General features: G+C 46.4%; 1 protein-coding gene across 2 annotated transcripts; it reads right to left on the bottom strand.

Moving 5' to 3' along the window:
• Positions 1-5,168: 5,168 nt before the first annotated feature.
• Positions 5,169-16,027, bottom strand: LOC133130882 (oxidative stress-induced growth inhibitor 1-like). 2 transcript variants are annotated; one of them, XM_061245836.1, is made up of 7 exons: positions 15,959-15,978; positions 12,846-12,902; positions 12,719-12,813; positions 10,704-10,840; positions 9,580-9,771; positions 7,090-7,181; positions 5,169-6,297 (listed from the first exon to the last, which is right to left on the bottom strand). In XM_061245836.1, the coding sequence occupies exons 3-7, from the start codon at positions 12,783-12,785 to the stop codon at positions 5,325-5,327; spliced, it is 1,461 nt and encodes a 486-aa protein (XP_061101820.1). In that variant the 5' UTR covers positions 12,786-12,813; positions 12,846-12,902; positions 15,959-15,978; the 3' UTR covers positions 5,169-5,324. The 2 variants fall into 2 exon arrangements, with proteins under 2 accessions (XP_061101820.1, XP_061101819.1); XM_061245835.1 differs by having other exon boundaries at positions 12,719-12,902; positions 15,959-16,027.
• Positions 16,028-17,361: the final 1,334 nt, after the last annotated feature.

Genomic DNA, 17,361 nt, shown 5'->3' with positions numbered 1-17,361 from the left:
GACTGGCCAGCTGGAGCAGGAAGTCGGGAACAGAGCTTGGGAACGTTCCAGGAAAAGAGGGCATGTGACCTCATTTAGGACAGGGTTTTTAAATCCATTTAGCTGCAGATACTCGTCACAGGGTCAGTTCCCATGTACCGTAGATAATTAGCATCCATCGGGGCCTTCATCCGAGAGGACTTGGTGACATTTTCACAGGCGGTTCTCCCCCATTAAAAGTGGATCAGCCAGGGGTTTAGAGGGACCGCCTTCAGCACCTTTAATGGAATTAGAACAATTCACAGTCGTGGGGGGTTGGGTGGACTGATCCACACACACACACAGCCCTGATAGGCTGTGGGTTAGGGGGGACTGTGAGATGATTGGTTGTTTATGATGTTAAGCTGAGTGCTGCTGGGATTGATGATGGTCAGAGACAGGCCCCGTAAAAGGCCTAAATGCATCCAACCCACCCACACACACACCCACTGCCCTTTTGGCAGCAGTGATATAATTTTAAAAGTATAGATGCCCTCTGCAAACACTGCCCCCCCCCCCCCCCCCCCAAACCCACCAGTCTGTGATCATAACCCCCCCCCCCCCCGCCAAAGGGTTCAGCATATGTCCCACAAAAAGTCTGTCTGCGTTTGAAACCGCATTCTGGCATACTACTTGTACTAAATTTCAGGCTGATTTTCATTGAATGTAGTATGTGTAGTATACTAAGTATGCAGTTTCAAACACAGCCTCTGTCTGTGCAACAGTGCAACATACACACACTCTCACATACACACACAGGAATAGTAACTCAATACCAGGATGTCACTATATGTCCTGCCGGTTCTATCTTCTTCCTCTGTTCTTTAGTTTGGAGTTACACAGACCAATTGAAGGTCATTGTTCTACAGCAGTGAAGACGCAAGTGGAGGACATTTAAGTTCCTCAAAGGACCACAGCACCAACACTACACACATTAATTGTACCCAAACAATGAACCTTTCAGTAAACCTACCCATAACGAGTTTTATGGGCTCGGCTGTACTTTTGGGCACAGCCTTTGGAGGTTTATGTCTGTGAGTTTTATGCTCAGGTCTCATTCTTTGCTGTGTGGTCCGACAGCTTCCCTACTGACAGTATAGCATGAAAAGGAGCCAAGTCAGACCCTTATGCTTTCGGAGTGAAGTGTGAAAAATGTTTGGCTTTTTAATCACCCAGGATGCCTAGAAGAGCTCTCTGCATTGCACTCAGTTGAAGTCGCTTGTGTAGTCATGCTCAGTAATATTATTTACTCTTTTGGCGTTTCCTGGCATTATCGTGTTACTTATTAGTGTAGTTAAGACTGTTTGTAGAACATGGTTACCGGGGCAACATGACTATGCTAAAACATTCCTCACTCATACCTTCGATATTCGCATGGCTCAGTTAGGAGTAGGAAGGAGCCTATGATGTTAGTGGCTTATGAGATCAGGTGGAGACTAACCGTTATCCTTTTGAAAGGCAGCCATACTGTAGGCCTATTTGCCTCTCTGTGCATATTTTTAAATGTATGTTATGAATTGAGACCATGCAGTTTCTAAGATTAACAACGTCCTTTGTGTGAATTAGGCCTAAATGCCATTTCTTTTGTAGGCCTCAGCTACTTGTCCTCATAGTATTTGTAAATACCCATTGTAAACATTGAACGGCTTGTTCCGTTGTTTTGATATGGTTATATTGTCACATTACTCTGAACCACAGGGTCCAGGTTCTCAGTAAATGGTAAATGGCTGGCATTTATATAGCGCCTTTATCCAAAGCGCTGTACAATTGATGCTTCTCATTCAACCATTCACACACGCACTCACACACCAACAGTGATTGGCTTCCATGCAAGACACCTACCAGCCCATCAGGAGCATTTTGACACAGCCTGGGTGGGGGATCGAACCTGCGACCCTCAGTAGCCATTTTAGCCATCGGTAGCCATTTTTTGTAATCACACCGCACACACTGCAAGATATCATTCACGGGGCACACAGTCCAGTTGCCTAATCTCAGCATGTAGCCTATCACAGCCATAGGTGTGCCTGTAGGCCCAGTAGACCTATTACCACATAATGGTTCTGCAATATGTTTGACAGGGTAAACAAAGTTTGTGTATTTGTATGGATGATTGCTAATCAAATAACAGGTGTAAGTAACATTAATCCATCCATCCATCCATCCATCCATTATCTCAACCCGCTTATCCTGAACAGGGTCGCAGAGGGGCTGGAGCCTATCCCAGCATACATTGGGCGAAAGGCAGGAATACACCCTGGACAGGTCGCCAGTCCATCGCAGGGCACACACACCATTCACTCACACACTCATACCTATGGGCAATTTAGACTCTCCAATCAGCCTAACCTGCATGTCTTTGGACTGTGGGAGGAAACCGGAGTACCCAGAGGAAACCCACGCAGACACAGGGAGAACATGCAAACTCCGCACAGAGAGGCCCTGGCCGACAGGGATTCGAACCCAGGACGTCCTTGCTGTGAGGCGGCAGTGCTAACCACTTGCACCATCCGTGCTGCCTAAGTAACATTAAGTATAATTAAATAGAAACAAGATCCGATAGGCTACAGTACTTAGGCTATTCGTTTTCATGTCTACAATTCATATTATATATGCATTGACATGTGTTGTAATTATGAACAATTGGTTATCGCCAGGAGCGAGTGTCATGGGGATGGTGCAGGTTTTGTGTATAATTACTGTTTACTAACATGAGCGAAATTGTGAAAGTTTCAGGATTATGCGGGTGGGTCTCTGTATCGCTAAAGTCTGTAAAAATATGGAGTGTGGATGGACTGACTTTTATTTTGTATTTTTTGTGTTTGTGCTTGGAAAAAAGAAAAAAGAAGGAGTTGGTTGATATGGGAAGAGTAGGCTATATAATTATTTATATGCAGTCAGTTCAACAGATCGATAAGTAAACCTTTTTCGTTAATGAATGCTTTATTTAGTGGGTGAAATATTTATCAAGTCAATCTTTTAATTGAATACCAGCTTTGTTCGTCTCTGAACGAAATTCCTGCGGCTTGTTTCCGCTAATGAGTCCCGGGGAATAACCCACTGAAGATATCATGAAGATATCTACGGCGTGCGGTCTTTTTCCCGCACAGAGGCGATCACACGGTATGGACGTTTCTGCCTAATTAATCAAGTCCAGCTCTTGCCGCGCGCGCTCACACACAAATCCGAGCGATAGCACCCGAGACTTCAGCTGCGTCTATTTCTTCTCTGTAAATAATGTCACAGCGCATTGTAACCGCAACGCAAATTCTACACAAAGTTATACCTGTTATTTAATACAAGTTTATTCTTCAAAAACGGGGAACTCTTTTTGTACTGTACTGTCTGTTCTGGCTCCACGGTGGTGGAACGAACTCCCCGTTGAGGTCAGAGGCGTAGAATCTCTCCCCACCTTCAAGGGCAAACTGAGGACGCACCTCTTCAAGTAGCACCTCTCCCCATCCCTCCCTACCTCCCTGTGAACCTTAATTGTTGTTTTTGTGATTTACGTTGTGTTTCGGTGTTTTTTAGTTGGCTAGGTAAGCAGTATTTGGATAGTTAAGTTTGGTCACTTTTTCTTTGTTGTTTGTTTATTTGTTGTTAAAAAATAGGCCCTGGTCCTTATCTTTGTTGTACGGGTAGCAATTGAAATTGTACTTCCCTCTAGGGTCCCTGGTTATGGGTATGCACTTTGTTGTACGTCGCTCTGGATAAGAGCGTCTGCCAAATGCCAATAATGTAATGTAATGTACTGTACTGTACTCTTGTTAAGAATATTAACAAGTTCGTGTGTAAACAGTTCAACGTGAAATAAATAAGGCAAAAGCAGGTTATTGCTCCCGCAACATACTATTTTATATTATGCGCCTAATATATTGTGCGATTAGTGCGCTGCATTTGTACATGCATAGCGGATTTAGAGAGACCTCTGTTGGCAACAAAAAGGAATGCAGCTATAGCCGAATTGCAGTTCAAAGGTTTAAAGGTACTCTCTTGCTGTACCTCAGCAATGGCGTCACAGAAATGGCACAGTTTATGGCGTTGTTTTGATTTGGGTTGAGAAAAGTGCTGTTTCCCATTGAATGGATCTAAAAAATATATTATTTCTACTGATCTGGAAATGAATGGTTCCCAAATTAACCATTAGAATACAACCTTAGGATATCTGCAAGAATCCTTAACCGTCACCAACAGTCACATCTGCAAGTAGTTAGTATTATAGTATTTGTCTGAGAAAGGCATTTCAATATTTATTAACAGTTTTCAAAAAGGTAATACTTTGGCTTACAGACCTTTATCAGAACATACTTAATTATTACCTTCTTTATCTTTTTTGCTGTGTTTTAACTCAAGGCTATGCTTTTGCCTTTTATGTTTGTATAGGGCTTTACCCTTCATTATTGTCTTTTGTTTGTTTTTGTTAGTTGTAACTGTCTGTGATGTTTTTGTGACACACTTTCTGACTGTGTTTTGATGTTATAATAAAATGCATTATTCTTTGCATAGCAAGTTGGTCTCATCATTATCATCACCGCATTTTTCATTAATTTATTTACAAAATCTTTAACAGGTTTTACACTTTTACACAATTTATATCAGGGGTAATTCTATTGTAACACCCCTGGTTTTAATTTAATACTTAATAAATACAGTGTATATATACATTAAAAGGAACAACTTGATCCCTATTTACATAGCATGAATGGATATCAACTGAATCCATATTAAATAAGCAAAAACAGCCGTCGATGAGAGAGAGCTCTCTGATTGGCTGTCCAGCTAGCAAATCAGTGCACGAGAAGAGAAACGGAAGCGACAAAAGCAAGCCATTCCAAAGTTACTATCACTACCAGACATAATATTCGATTAGTATTACTAAATAGCGAGAGAACAAGGAAATTGCTGCAAACTGTTTGTTGTGAGCGAGACAATGGCTGCTTCTAGGTCCAACGCAATGCAAATGCATTCCCCGGTCTTCCAGTTTCCATTTTTTGAAAGACAAATACAGACTACCGCCACCTGCTGGTGTGGAGAGTTATTACCTCTCACGCAGGCGCAGAACGTACGTGCAACCCGGCCGTCGGCGGACCGTCGTTGCGGTGTGTTCGGGACAGCCAACATTAATGACGCGTATCGACACGAGGCGACCGTCGGTTTGGTGTGTCCGGGCCTTAATGTTCAGTTCAACTCAGTCCTCCGCTCAGTCTCTCCCTGGAGGTGTGTACACCCTGTAGGCTGGAGGAAGACTGTGTGTGAGTGTGTCCGTGTGTGTGTGTGTGTGTGTAGGAGCACTGCAGTCCCATCTCTCACAGAGTCCCAGTCAGACCAGGTTTCCGGAGCAGGGAGGCAGCCACGCCCATCGCCCCGCCCTGCAGGAACCTGACCAGCCCGTCCCCGGCCAGGGGTCCGAGTGCGTACAGGCCGGGCCGTTGGGTGACCTCGTAGGAGAAGGGGTCTGTGTCCAGGGGGTTCCGCGTGGCGCTGATGAGCCGGGTCGGGTCCAGCGCCAGGCCCCGCCCCTCGTCGGGCAGGAAGGAGAGGTTGGGATTGGAGCCCACGAGCACCAGCGCCATGGCGACGCGGAGGGGGCGGGTCTTCCCGCTGTGGGTGTCCTGCAGCAGGCAGGTCCCGTCGGGGGAGAAGGCCAGGACGCGGTGGCGTGGCAGGCTGGCGTAGCCGGGGTACTGGCCCCCGTCCTGGGCCGCCCGCATCATGGCGTGGACCTTGTGGTACTCGGGGAACATGACGGGGGGCAGCTGGTGGAACACCAGGCCGGGGTCCCGCGCCCCCCGCCGAAACGCGTGCACGACCGGCACGCCCGCCCCCCGGCCAATCAGCACGGCGTCGGCCGCCGTGAGCCCCGCCCCCACCACCAGGAGCGGTTGGGAGGCGGGGCCCAGGCTGCGGTCCCGCAGCGCCCCCTCCAGGCGAGCCACGCTGTGCGTCACGAAGGGCAGCTCCTCCCCCTCCACGCCCAGCCGGCCCGGCCTGTCGTACGTCCCTGTGGCCAGCACCACGTTCCGGGCGTAGAGGCGGAATGGAGTCGGGCTCCCCCCACCGCCCTCAGGCTCCCCCAGCTCCCCCTGGATCTCGTACAGAGCGGACGCGGCAGTCCCCGGGGCCACAGAGGGGGCCCCCAGGGGGGGGTCTGGAGGCAGGGCCCTGACGGAGGTGACCAGGGCCCCGCAGCGGAAGTGCTCCTGGAGGCCCTTCACCTCCACGTAGTGCTGGTAGTACTGAGCCACGTCTCGGGTGGTGGCCCGGTGGTTCCTCAGCTGCCTGCACAACAGGAATAATACAATAATTCATCATTACAATAGGTTATTTAGGTGACTCTTTTATCCGAAGCAACTTACAGTTGATTAGACCAAGCAGGGGACAATCCCTCCTCTGGAGCATTGCGGGGTTAAGGGCCTTGCTCAGTAAGTCGATCTATTGTTTATTATTGGACTGTTCATTACACTGTTCAAAATACTGACTTGTTTGGGACTTTACAACTGAAGTTTCGGCACCTTTGGTTCTGTCTTGTGTTAATTCAGCCTTTCATCTACAGAAGCTGTGCATGATGTGTTATTATTGCTCCCGGTAAGGGCTTTATTTCGACTGCTGTTCATCCAGCCTTATTTTATGTACTAAGCTGTAAGTTGCTCGAGATAAGAGTTTTTGCTTTTAAAAGCCAATATAATTCTCGAGCCATTTAAAGACAGAGTGGTTTCTAACATGGTCAAGAATGTTAATTTTCTAATTCATTCCACCCCTTCACATCAAATCTCAGTTTTAAAAAAGAAAATTGGAGTTTACAAGACATTCACTCAGACCCTGCTGTTAGACTCAACGCAAACAATTTGTCGACCTTTATGGCTACAAGGCTTATTGACGTTGAGTCATGACACAACCACTTTCAGATGTATGTTTTACTTCATTCGTCTAAAAAGTCATTTAATTTACTGTGTCTATGACTAATCTTATGTGACACGCTGCAAAGGAGATTCGTCAGTTGGCTGAAGATTGGTCAGTTGGCCAAAGATGCCCATGAGCCTGAAAATGTGAGGATGCCCCGGAGTCACTCACCTCCCTCTCCTCGTTATCCAGTCTCTGAACGACAGGTCGGGCATCTCCATCCAGTCCCCGAGACTCAGAGTGACCATCGATCCCTCCATCGCCTGAGAGAGAAAGAGAGAGAGGGATGAAAAGGAGGGGGGGAGGAGAGACAGGGAATGAGTAAGAGCAGCGAGATAAGGGGAGAAGGATGGTGGAGAAAGAGAGGGAGGGGGGGTGTGAGAGAGAACTGTCAGTGACTCACATTCCTATCACTGCAAGGCCCAGGACAGAAATTGGCCCATCAAACAAAATGGTTTCCAGTTTCGCTAAAGGCAGGCCCACACACACACACACACACACACACTGCACTAAACCACCCGCAGAGAATACCACACCAGATTATATCAGACCGAGAACAGAATCACCACAGCCCCTGCTGGGACAGGAAGCTGACCTCTCTGCAGCCAAACCCCGAGGAGGCTGTTCATTGCGCCGAATTGCGTCAACAATGAAAGATGGCCGACACGTGGCAAATTATAGTGTGCGCACAAGCAGGCTGTAGACACAGGCCGGCATGGAAAAACACAGCTACACCCTGATGAATAAAACGGCTCAAGCTAGGTTTTGAAACAGCTGGTAGCTGGTTGACCAGTTCAGACCAGCTCCATACTGAACATGGTTTGACCAGCTCAAGCTAGGTTTTGAAACAGCTACTAGCTGGTTGACCAGTACAGACCAGCTCCATACTCAACATGGTTTGACCAGCTCAAGCTAGGTTTTGAAACAGCTGGTAGCTGGTTGACTAGTTCAGACCAGCTCCATACTCAACATGGTTTGACCAGCTCAAGCTATGTTTGTGAACGGCTGGCAGCTGGTATTTCAAGCGGGTCATAGCTGGATTTCACACCATGGCAGAGCTCAGGTTACAGGCCGCTCGAGATGGAGACCGCTCCCCTTAACCATGAAAGATGGGTAGTAAAGTAAGGAGGACACTGTTTTCCCGGATATATGGCAAATAAAAAACACGAGCTGCTCTCTTTGGAGAAAAGCCAAGCAGCACAGTTTATTGGGCCTAATAAACACACATACATCCTCTCTCTCACATTCACACACACACTCGCATGCAAACACATACACACCTTCACACTCTCAGACACATACTCATGTCCTCTCTCTCATATTCACACACTCACAATTCCATGTGTGTGTGTGTGTGTGTATGTGTGTGTGTTTGCATGGGTGTATGATTTGAGATTCAAATATGTGTTTGTCATTCTAAAAGGCTTATTTAAATTTCTGCTAACAAGAAGAAAGAAATGTATATCACGAGACACTATGCAATGGTAGAAAAGACAGAATGAGTCTGTCTGTGTGAGAGGCAGAGATGGAACAATATTAAAGGAGAAGGATATATTTAAATTATAGTGCTGTGGTTTACATACACCTCAAAGGGAATTTTGAAATAGACTGGATGAAGCAAGCCTCCCAACAAAGAGCGCTGGCTTATAGTCCACATGACTGCTTCGCTGTTTGGTTTTGATAGAATCTCAGAGAAGAGTCATTGTGTTATTTTTAGAAATATCTATTTATTTGGCAACAGCCTTTGACCTTTTTGTTTTGTTGTTTTAAATAGCTGAAAGGGTGTTCAGAAATAAGAGTGACAGCTTTAGCAAAGGTTATTCTGCTCTATCGCACAGATCTTTCCTTGCTCTTTAAATGTTCAAAGGGTGGGTAGAACAGCCATACGTTCAGTCGAGATGTTTTATAAACTCAAATACAGGAAGTGAGAGAGATGCTACAAAGGAAATAAAGCCCCAGCCTTTTCACCACTTCTACAAAGGTACAGATTACAGCTCTCTCATGTAATGTAATTTAATAATTTAGCTTGCATTTCACAGCATTATTACTTCAAATCTAGCCTCGGGTACTGTAGGTACTAGCCACAATTGTTAAATAAAATAAATAAAATAAAAATGCTTTCTGAAATGTAGTGACAGAAATGTAAATGATCCAGAGAGCATCCATCTATGCCCGGGGTGTCCAATCTCATCCGAAAAAAGTGCTTGGCGGTTTTTTTTTAAGCCCAGACCTAAGACACCAGATTCAACCAATAATGAACTAATCGTGGTGTTCACTAAGGGCCTTGATAAGTAGAATCCAGACCTGCCTCAAACACGTAATTGTTTTGGACTCAAATACTTTTCTGTGCTTGACTGCTGTTGCCTGGTGAATTAAGCCAACCAAGAGGGCCAGAAGGCGGGGGTTGCAGTGTGTGAGAGTATTTCATTGGATGCAATACCCCAGACAGGCCCAGTAAAGCATAGTAAAGTATTTCACCCAGGTGTGGTAGAATCAGGAGTCTTAGTGCAGGGAAATGAAAAACAGCACCCACACCTGGTGTTTTTGGATAAGCTTACACACCCCTGACCTCCACTATCAGGGCTTTGATCAGATAACGCGGAGTCACGCTGCACCCAGTCTGCTTCCTGTTTGAGTCTCTCCTCTGACATCACTTCCTACCTGCCAGGCTCCTCCAGGTGGGCCCTTGCCCAGGACCAGGTGGGCCACGCTCCGCTCCGGTTCCCTGCGCCAGGTGAGCAGAGATTCGGCCGACCCCCCCAGGTCTCCCTCCGGCCGGACCAGGGCGTCGAACAGCAGGCCCAGCGGGCTGGGGGTGCGCCCATCCAGACCTTCAGACAGGTACTCCAGATCCTGCAGGTGTGGGGCGGGGAGAGGAGAGGTCAGTGTCCAGGGGCCTGTATCACAAACCCCATAATCCTGTTTTGTGAAACACCACCCAGGGCACCATTACACGAAGCAGGATGACTGTGTTAGCTGGATAACTGCTCTGAGTAAAACCCAGAACAGGGCACTGTTCCACAAAGCAGGATGACTGTGTTAGCTGGATAACTGCTCTGAGTAAAACCCAGAACAGGGCACTGTTCCACAAAGCAGGATGACTGTGTTAGCTGGATAACTGCACTGAGTAAAACCCAGAACAGGGCACTGTTCCACAAAGCAGGATGACTGTGTTAGCTGGATAACTGCACTGAGTAAAACCCAGAACAGGACCCTGTTCCACAAAGCAGGATTACTGAGTTAGCTGGATAAATGCTAAAGTAAAGTAAAAACCCGGAACACTCGTAAAACTGGAACATGGATTGAAGTTTTACTCAGCGCAATTATCCAGCTAACTGTGGATAGGTACTACAATTCTAATTTGGGTGCTTTTCTAGAAGTGTGCGTGTATTTCTAAAAGTGTTTGTGTATGTGTGTGTGTGCGCATGAGTGTGTGTGTGTGCACGTGTGTGTGTGTGCACGTGCGTGGCAGAGCAACAATTGACAGGTTGTAATCTCTGCTGGTGGGTATGACACACATTCAGTGAAAAGAAAATTGCCCTGAAAACATGACTGAACAAATATCCATAATGAAACACCAGAAGAAAATCTTTTGAAATGCTCTGAAAGCTTAATAACACACAAAGCTTATTTTTCGCATAAATATTTTGTTAAATGACAGCTTATTTTAATCTTGCGAAGTGCAAAGAAGGTCTTTCAATTAAATTGAAATGAAAATGGAAAAGAAGTGGGTTATTGAGTTTTTGCAGATCAGCAGATGGGGGGAGGGGGGGGGGGTTATGTACCTGCTCCAGAAGCGGCTGCCCAGAAAGCTCCTGAAGTTTCCTGTGCAGGATGGGGTTGGGGTGGGAGACTTCCTCTCTAACATATGGCCTGTAGCCAGACAGGAAATAGGACAGGCAGATTCCAGAAGGCCCGTTACCTGGGATACCACACAAACAGGAAGAGAGGCAGGGTCAACCAGCCGCAATGCTGAGAAACTACTCTGTCCATTCCAGAGATACTGAAAACCGCTGTGCCATTGGTGGACTGCACCAATATAATTACTATTACATTTAAAAACTCAAGCTGTAACGTCATTTCTGTAAAATTGCACATTTTATTGAATCTCAAAGTGAAAAGGAGTTAACACAAACTCTGCAGGGTACAAATCAAAACATGATATATTTCTGCAAATATTAATGCACAAGTGCTGTGTATTTTCCGAATGTAATGGTCTGAAAAGAAGTAAAACAGTAACATTTTGGACTGGTAAAGTGTGGTGGTTTTATGCCACATTAACTTTATTTCCCCATTCAATTTAGCAAATAAAAGTTAATTGTGCATTGTGCATTGAAAATTGAATTGAATATGTCATGTGTGTGTTTGTACCCTCTAGATGTCAATTTATTTTATCTTTGAGATTAAAGAAGACGCGAGTCACCCAAACTTGCATATTGAACCATTTAGCTGTAGGGTACAATGCATTGGTTACATGACAAGGCAATTTCAGGTTTAGCAGGAATCGATCTGTAAAAGGTGGCGCTGAATCGATTTAAAGTACACCATAACCGTAAAGTCTTGGAGGCATACAACTCCATTTTAAGCTCGGCACATTATTCAAAGGTCACATGGTAATGGCCTGCCATTTTAGAAAATCACAGTCATGCACTGCAGTGGGCGTAATCAATACAAGTGCCTTTGGCCGATTGGGAAGACTCACTGGACATCTGCCTAGGATAGGACTGACACTTGGCAGCAAAGCTTGAAGCCATCAATAATACCATAAATGAGTCATGTACAGGTGTTAATTTATCTTTTAAACAAATGATAAGAAAATAAAGAACAAGGTAATAATTTGAAAATCAGCCTCAGGGATATTTTCGAGCCAGATGCACAGAATACATTTAAGGTCAAAGCTCATCATAAAGCAGATTTATAAATGCTTATAAATGTGGCCAAACAAATGTTTTCCCAGGGTTTTCTCTTCTTAAAGCAAACTGTGACCATCCAGAAGAGCCCAAGCCTAGAGCAGCCTGTAGCCTAGTGGCTAAGGTACAAGCCTTGATGTAACCACAATAAGATCATTGCAGCTGTTGGGCCCTTGAGCAATGCCCTTAACCCTCCATTTCTCCATGGGGGATTGTCCCCTGCTTAGTCTAATCAACTGTAAGTCACTTTGGATAAAAGCATCAGCTAAATAACAAATTATTATGAACTATTATTATTAACATGCTACATCTATTGATGAGGAGGACAGTTGTTAGGTCTCAGCTGGAGACGAACAGATTCTACTGTCCGTTTTACACACTTTGCGTTTTCCTGCCGGTCAATCATTCCCAGACCCAGCTGCAGACTGAGTGACAGTATGAGCTGGAGTCCACCGTCAGCGCGTGACCTAAATACTGTGCCAGGTTTTCAGGAGGGAGTCAAACGCCATCGCTGCGGCACCGATTCATTCCGCATTCAGGAGGATTTTAACATCAGAAAATGGACAACACTTTACTTTAACCTCTCACCATAAGGCTGACATAACACTGTCATACACATGACATAGCAGCTCTCACAAGATTGCATAATAGATGATGTCAGGTGATGTCAAATGACATAAAACTGTCTTACTTTTTTCACATTTACAGATAAAAGTATGACATAATCTGATGTCATCTATTAGGCCATTTTGTGACAGCTGTCATTAATAATCCAGACACCAGACCGGGATTGATTTTTCATTTAGTCACTGAATGTTGAATAAGGGCTTTTATCAGTAGATGATCGGCTGGTTCATTTGCCCACTGATGTGTCCGTCACTGGAACTCACCAATGATAACCACCGGGAGGGGTTCCTGGGGGTGGAGTCCCAAGGCTCCCGTCTTTCCTGGGATCATAGCTGTGTGTGTGTGTGTGTGTGTGTGTGTGTGTGTGTGTGTGTGTGCGTGTGTGTGTGTTAGTGTGTGTGTGCGCACGTCTGTGCTTCTGTGCTTCTGAAAATCCCTTCCTGGATCCTGTGGAAACAGACACACAAGCCTGAGGGTTAATCCCACATCTATGCACCTTGCAGAGCCCCCTATACAGAGAAACGTCCAGAACTGGCAGTGCAAGAACAGTAGATCAGGGGTGCACAACTCCGGTCTGGTCAGGGTTGGTCTGCCAACTGGTTTTTGTTCCAACCGATTGTTTCTGACAGCTCTATAAATGATATTTCTTCACTCCCGTACTTGAGCACAGTACAATCTTTAGGATACACTAGCAGTATGTGTAGCTGGTCCATATGCAAATGTCTGTTCAAGACATATTTCGCTAATTAAATAATTAAGAGCAGAATTTGGCACAAAATCCTGAAGCTGTACACCTCCAGATACTTGTTAGTATGCATACAGAAATGAGCATTGACACAGTGGATACAGTGCATCACACACTGCTGTGACTAACAAACCTGCACAGTGAGTAAGAGAGAAGGGTGATTAATTAAGTCTAGTCAAGTCAATAAAAATGTAATAAATAACATCAATGGCAAAGTGCACCATGTTGAGTTTGGCAGATATTACTCTGGTTACTTTGATTGACAGCCCCTTGGAAAACCAAGCCCAATCCACAACGTCCAGGTGACCCCTCAGAACCAGCAGTACGATCACAGTGTACCGAGCAGGATCATTCAATCTGGGCCTCCAGTCTAAATCCAGCCCTGGTTTTCTTTTCTCCCAGGTAATTAACTGAACAATTAGGGCTACGGATTGTTCGGTCTTCACCCCTCACTCCCAGGTAAAGGGAAAGTGGAAAACCAGCAGTTCTCAGCCCTGGAGGACGGTGATTTGATGATCCCTGGTACAGCCTCCCTTCCAGCCCCCAATAACAGTCGGCTATGAAACTAAACCACACAAAACCATGTGTGTGTGTTTGTGTATATGACCACAACACCACCACTTCCCCCACCTCCCCTTCCCCCAGAAAACACACTTCAGATCTAAGATTTCACTTAGTCACACAAAACAAAACACAGAGTGAGTCTCTGTTCCAGGCCCCAGGCACTGACACCTGCCCTACAGGCAGAGACACACTGACACCTGCCCTACAGAGACACACACTGACACCTGCCCTACAGAGACACACACTGACACCTGCCCTACAGGCAGAGACACACTGACACCTGCCCTACAGGCAGACACACTGACACCTGCCCTACAGTTAGACACACTGACACCTGCCCTACAGTTAGACACACTGACACCTGCCCTACAGTTAGACACACTGACACCTGCCCTACAGTTAGACACACTGACACCTGCCCTACAGGCAGAGACACACTGACACCTGCCCTACAGGCAGAGACACACTGACACCTGCTCTACAGGCAGAGACACACTGACACCTGCTCTACAGGCAGAGACACACTGACACCTGCTCTACAGGCAGAGACACACTGACACCTGCCCTACCTGAGCTCAAACAGCCATTTACCTGAGATCACATGACCATCGACTGCTATCAGGAGGTGAGGCTACACATACAGTACGCATGTGATTTAATCAGACTGGCTAACCTACTGCAGCTCCTCTGTTCAGCTCCACAAATACTCACCTGTCCATCCTTAGAACACGGATTACCCCCCTCCCCCCCAAATCCATACCCCTTAAATTACATTACATTACATTATTGGCATTTGGCAGACGCTCTTATCCAGAGCGACGTACAACAAAGTGCATACCCATAACCAGGGATAAGTTCGCTGAAAGACCCTAGAGGGAAGTACAATTTCAACTGCTACCTGTACAACAAAGGACAAGGGCCAGTTTTTTTTTGTTTTTTTTTTGAACAAACAAACAAACAGAGCAAAACTATCCAAACACTGCTTACCTAGCCAACTAAAAATACCGATACACAAAGCAAGTCACAGAGACAACAATTAAGGTTCACAGGGAGGTAGGGAGGGATGGGGAGAGGTGCTGCTTGAAGAGGTGTGTCTTCAGCTTGCGCTTGAAGGTGGGGAGAGATACTCTAATTTTAGAAATTAGAGTATCTCTAAAATTAAAGAAATACTCTAATTTTCCCTGCCAAGCACAAACACTCATTGCTGCCATTTACACAAACAATAATTTATACCATCAACACTGACATGACATTTCCCTGCTTCCTGTAACCACGGTTACCCCTCATTTACTCTGATAAAGAAAACAAAGGCACACCAAAAAAAACACTACTAAACTTGCACACAGTGCTGGGCCACAGGAGCACACAGAAATAAAAAAGACAGAAATGAGACGCACTCATGCTCCAGAACACAAGGGTCTTTATCGTCCAAATGAACACCAGTATTTGTTTTTTAGACCATCAAGCAGGTGTCCTTTCTTCTTTTTTTGTTACTTATTTACTGACAAATTTTCATCTGTACTCTCCTGCACTGAACGACGTGATGTAATATCACCTGAAACCAGAGAGACTCACCTGGACGTAAGCACACAGGTGCAAATTAGGCAGGTAACTGAAGCCTGGGGAACCAGGCCAGTGAGAGATGCAGGGAGGACAGGCTGGGGGGACAGGTGTGCTCACCTGAGACAGGTAGAGAGGACAGGTGTTCTCACCTGAGACAGGTAGAGAGGACAGGTGTGCTCACCTGAGACAGGTAGAGGGGACAGGTAGAGAGGACAGGTGTGCTCACCTGAGACAGGTAGAGGGGACAGGTAGAGAGGACAGGTGTGCTCACCTGAGACAGGTAGAGGGGACAGGTAGAGAGGACAGGTGTGCTCACCTGAGACAGGTAGAGGGGACAGGTAGAGAGGACAGGTGTGCTCACCTGAGACAGGTAGAGGGGACAGGTAAAGAGGACAGGTGTGCTCACCTGAGACAGGTAGAGGGGACAGGTAGAGAGGACAGGTGTGCTCACCTGAGACAGGTAGAGGGGACAGGTAGAGAGGACAGGTGTGCTCACCTGAGACGGGTAGAGGGGACAGGTAGAGAGGACAGGTGTGCTCACCTGAGACAGGTAGAGGGGACAGGTAGAGAGGACAGGTGTGCTCACCTGAGACAGGTAGAGGGGACAGGTAGAGAGGACAGGTGTGCTCACCTGAGACAGGTAGGCGTCAGACAGAAGCTGGAGAGCTGGGGTTTGCAGCGTGTTGCTCTGGCAGATGAGTGTGTTTGTGTGTGCGTCTCTCAGTCCACACACTGCCTTCATATCCTCATCTCGGGGCAGGAGGGGGCAGGGCTGGAAAAATACTGCCTACCAACCGTGATTCAGCAGTCCTGGAGGCTGGTTGATGATTGACAGCTGTCAGGAGGGCCTGGGAGGCGGGGAGAGGCAGGACTCAGAGCCGGATTGGCTGTGAGGCACTGCCAAAAGCCATCGACTGGACAAATGTTTACATTACTAAACAAGGCCACTGTGCCAGGACATTGGGACACCATAAAGTGTACTGTGGGTCAGAAGGCATTCATCCCGCCGTTTCACACTGGATGCTTGCCATTTCTTCTATGGCTTTTACCTTTGTGTTACTTTCAAACCAGCCTACACTGCCCGTTTTATTGTATCGGTTTCTCTGGAAAAAGAGTTTGCAGTCGAGAGCATATTTAACCAAGCAATGTCTGGACTTGGTTACTATTATATAATTATTCACCTGGTGTGTGTGAAACAATTTTAAGGGTGGACACTACCGCTGTCTCTCATACTCTGACCCTGGGATTGAGCAAGGCGGCCAGCGGTAAGTTAAGTGACTTTAAGAGGCCTTATCGTGGCGGGGTTTGTTGTTCTTTCATTAGTTACTGATAAAACCCTCACCCTTCGCCTCCGTTATGGGATCCTCCGCACGCAGTTCCAGCGAGGGCCGGCGCAGCCCTGCCAGCCGCTGAAACGCCCTTCGGCGAGCGCTTTTACAACAACGTGCGACGACTCCCGCCGAGAGGGAAAGAAGTTTAATACCACACTAGATTAAAAAAATTAAATCTATCATTTTAAGCATGCTTTACTTTGAGTAGGGCAAACGATAGGATATTATATAACACTCAGCACATTTCTGTTGCATAAACATAGGCTATAAAAACATTGCAACTCCTGAATATTGCTGACTCATTGGGAGTCAGCAATATTGTTCACGTTTGTACACACTTTGTACACACATACTCGTGGGCTTAGCTGCTCAGCCATCCTAGTGAACAGAACATTCCCCACCCCCCTTTCTGGAGGATGGAGCAGGGGTTCCCCCCTTTCTCAGTGCAACGGAACGGTAATCCCTGTACAGATGTGTGGAAGTGGTAAGGGATATCTCTTTTGGAGCTGAAGTGTGAACTCTCTGAATGTGAAAGCAGGGTGTGACACATTTTCTCCACCTTGGTTCAACTCTACAGGCTTTTCATATGTGGCCTCGTGTCCTGATGTTATCAGCCACAGGTAACACCCCCCACCACTACCTGCTAGCTGTGGAATTACAATCCAGCCACTGCCGTAACACTAACTGTCCGATCAGCTCTGAT

This window comes from Conger conger, chromosome 6 (genome assembly GCF_963514075.1).
Source record: "Conger conger chromosome 6, fConCon1.1, whole genome shotgun sequence".
Taxonomy (NCBI): domain Eukaryota; kingdom Metazoa; phylum Chordata; class Actinopteri; order Anguilliformes; family Congridae; genus Conger; species Conger conger.
This window is presented reverse-complemented; position numbering and strand designations above follow the sequence as displayed.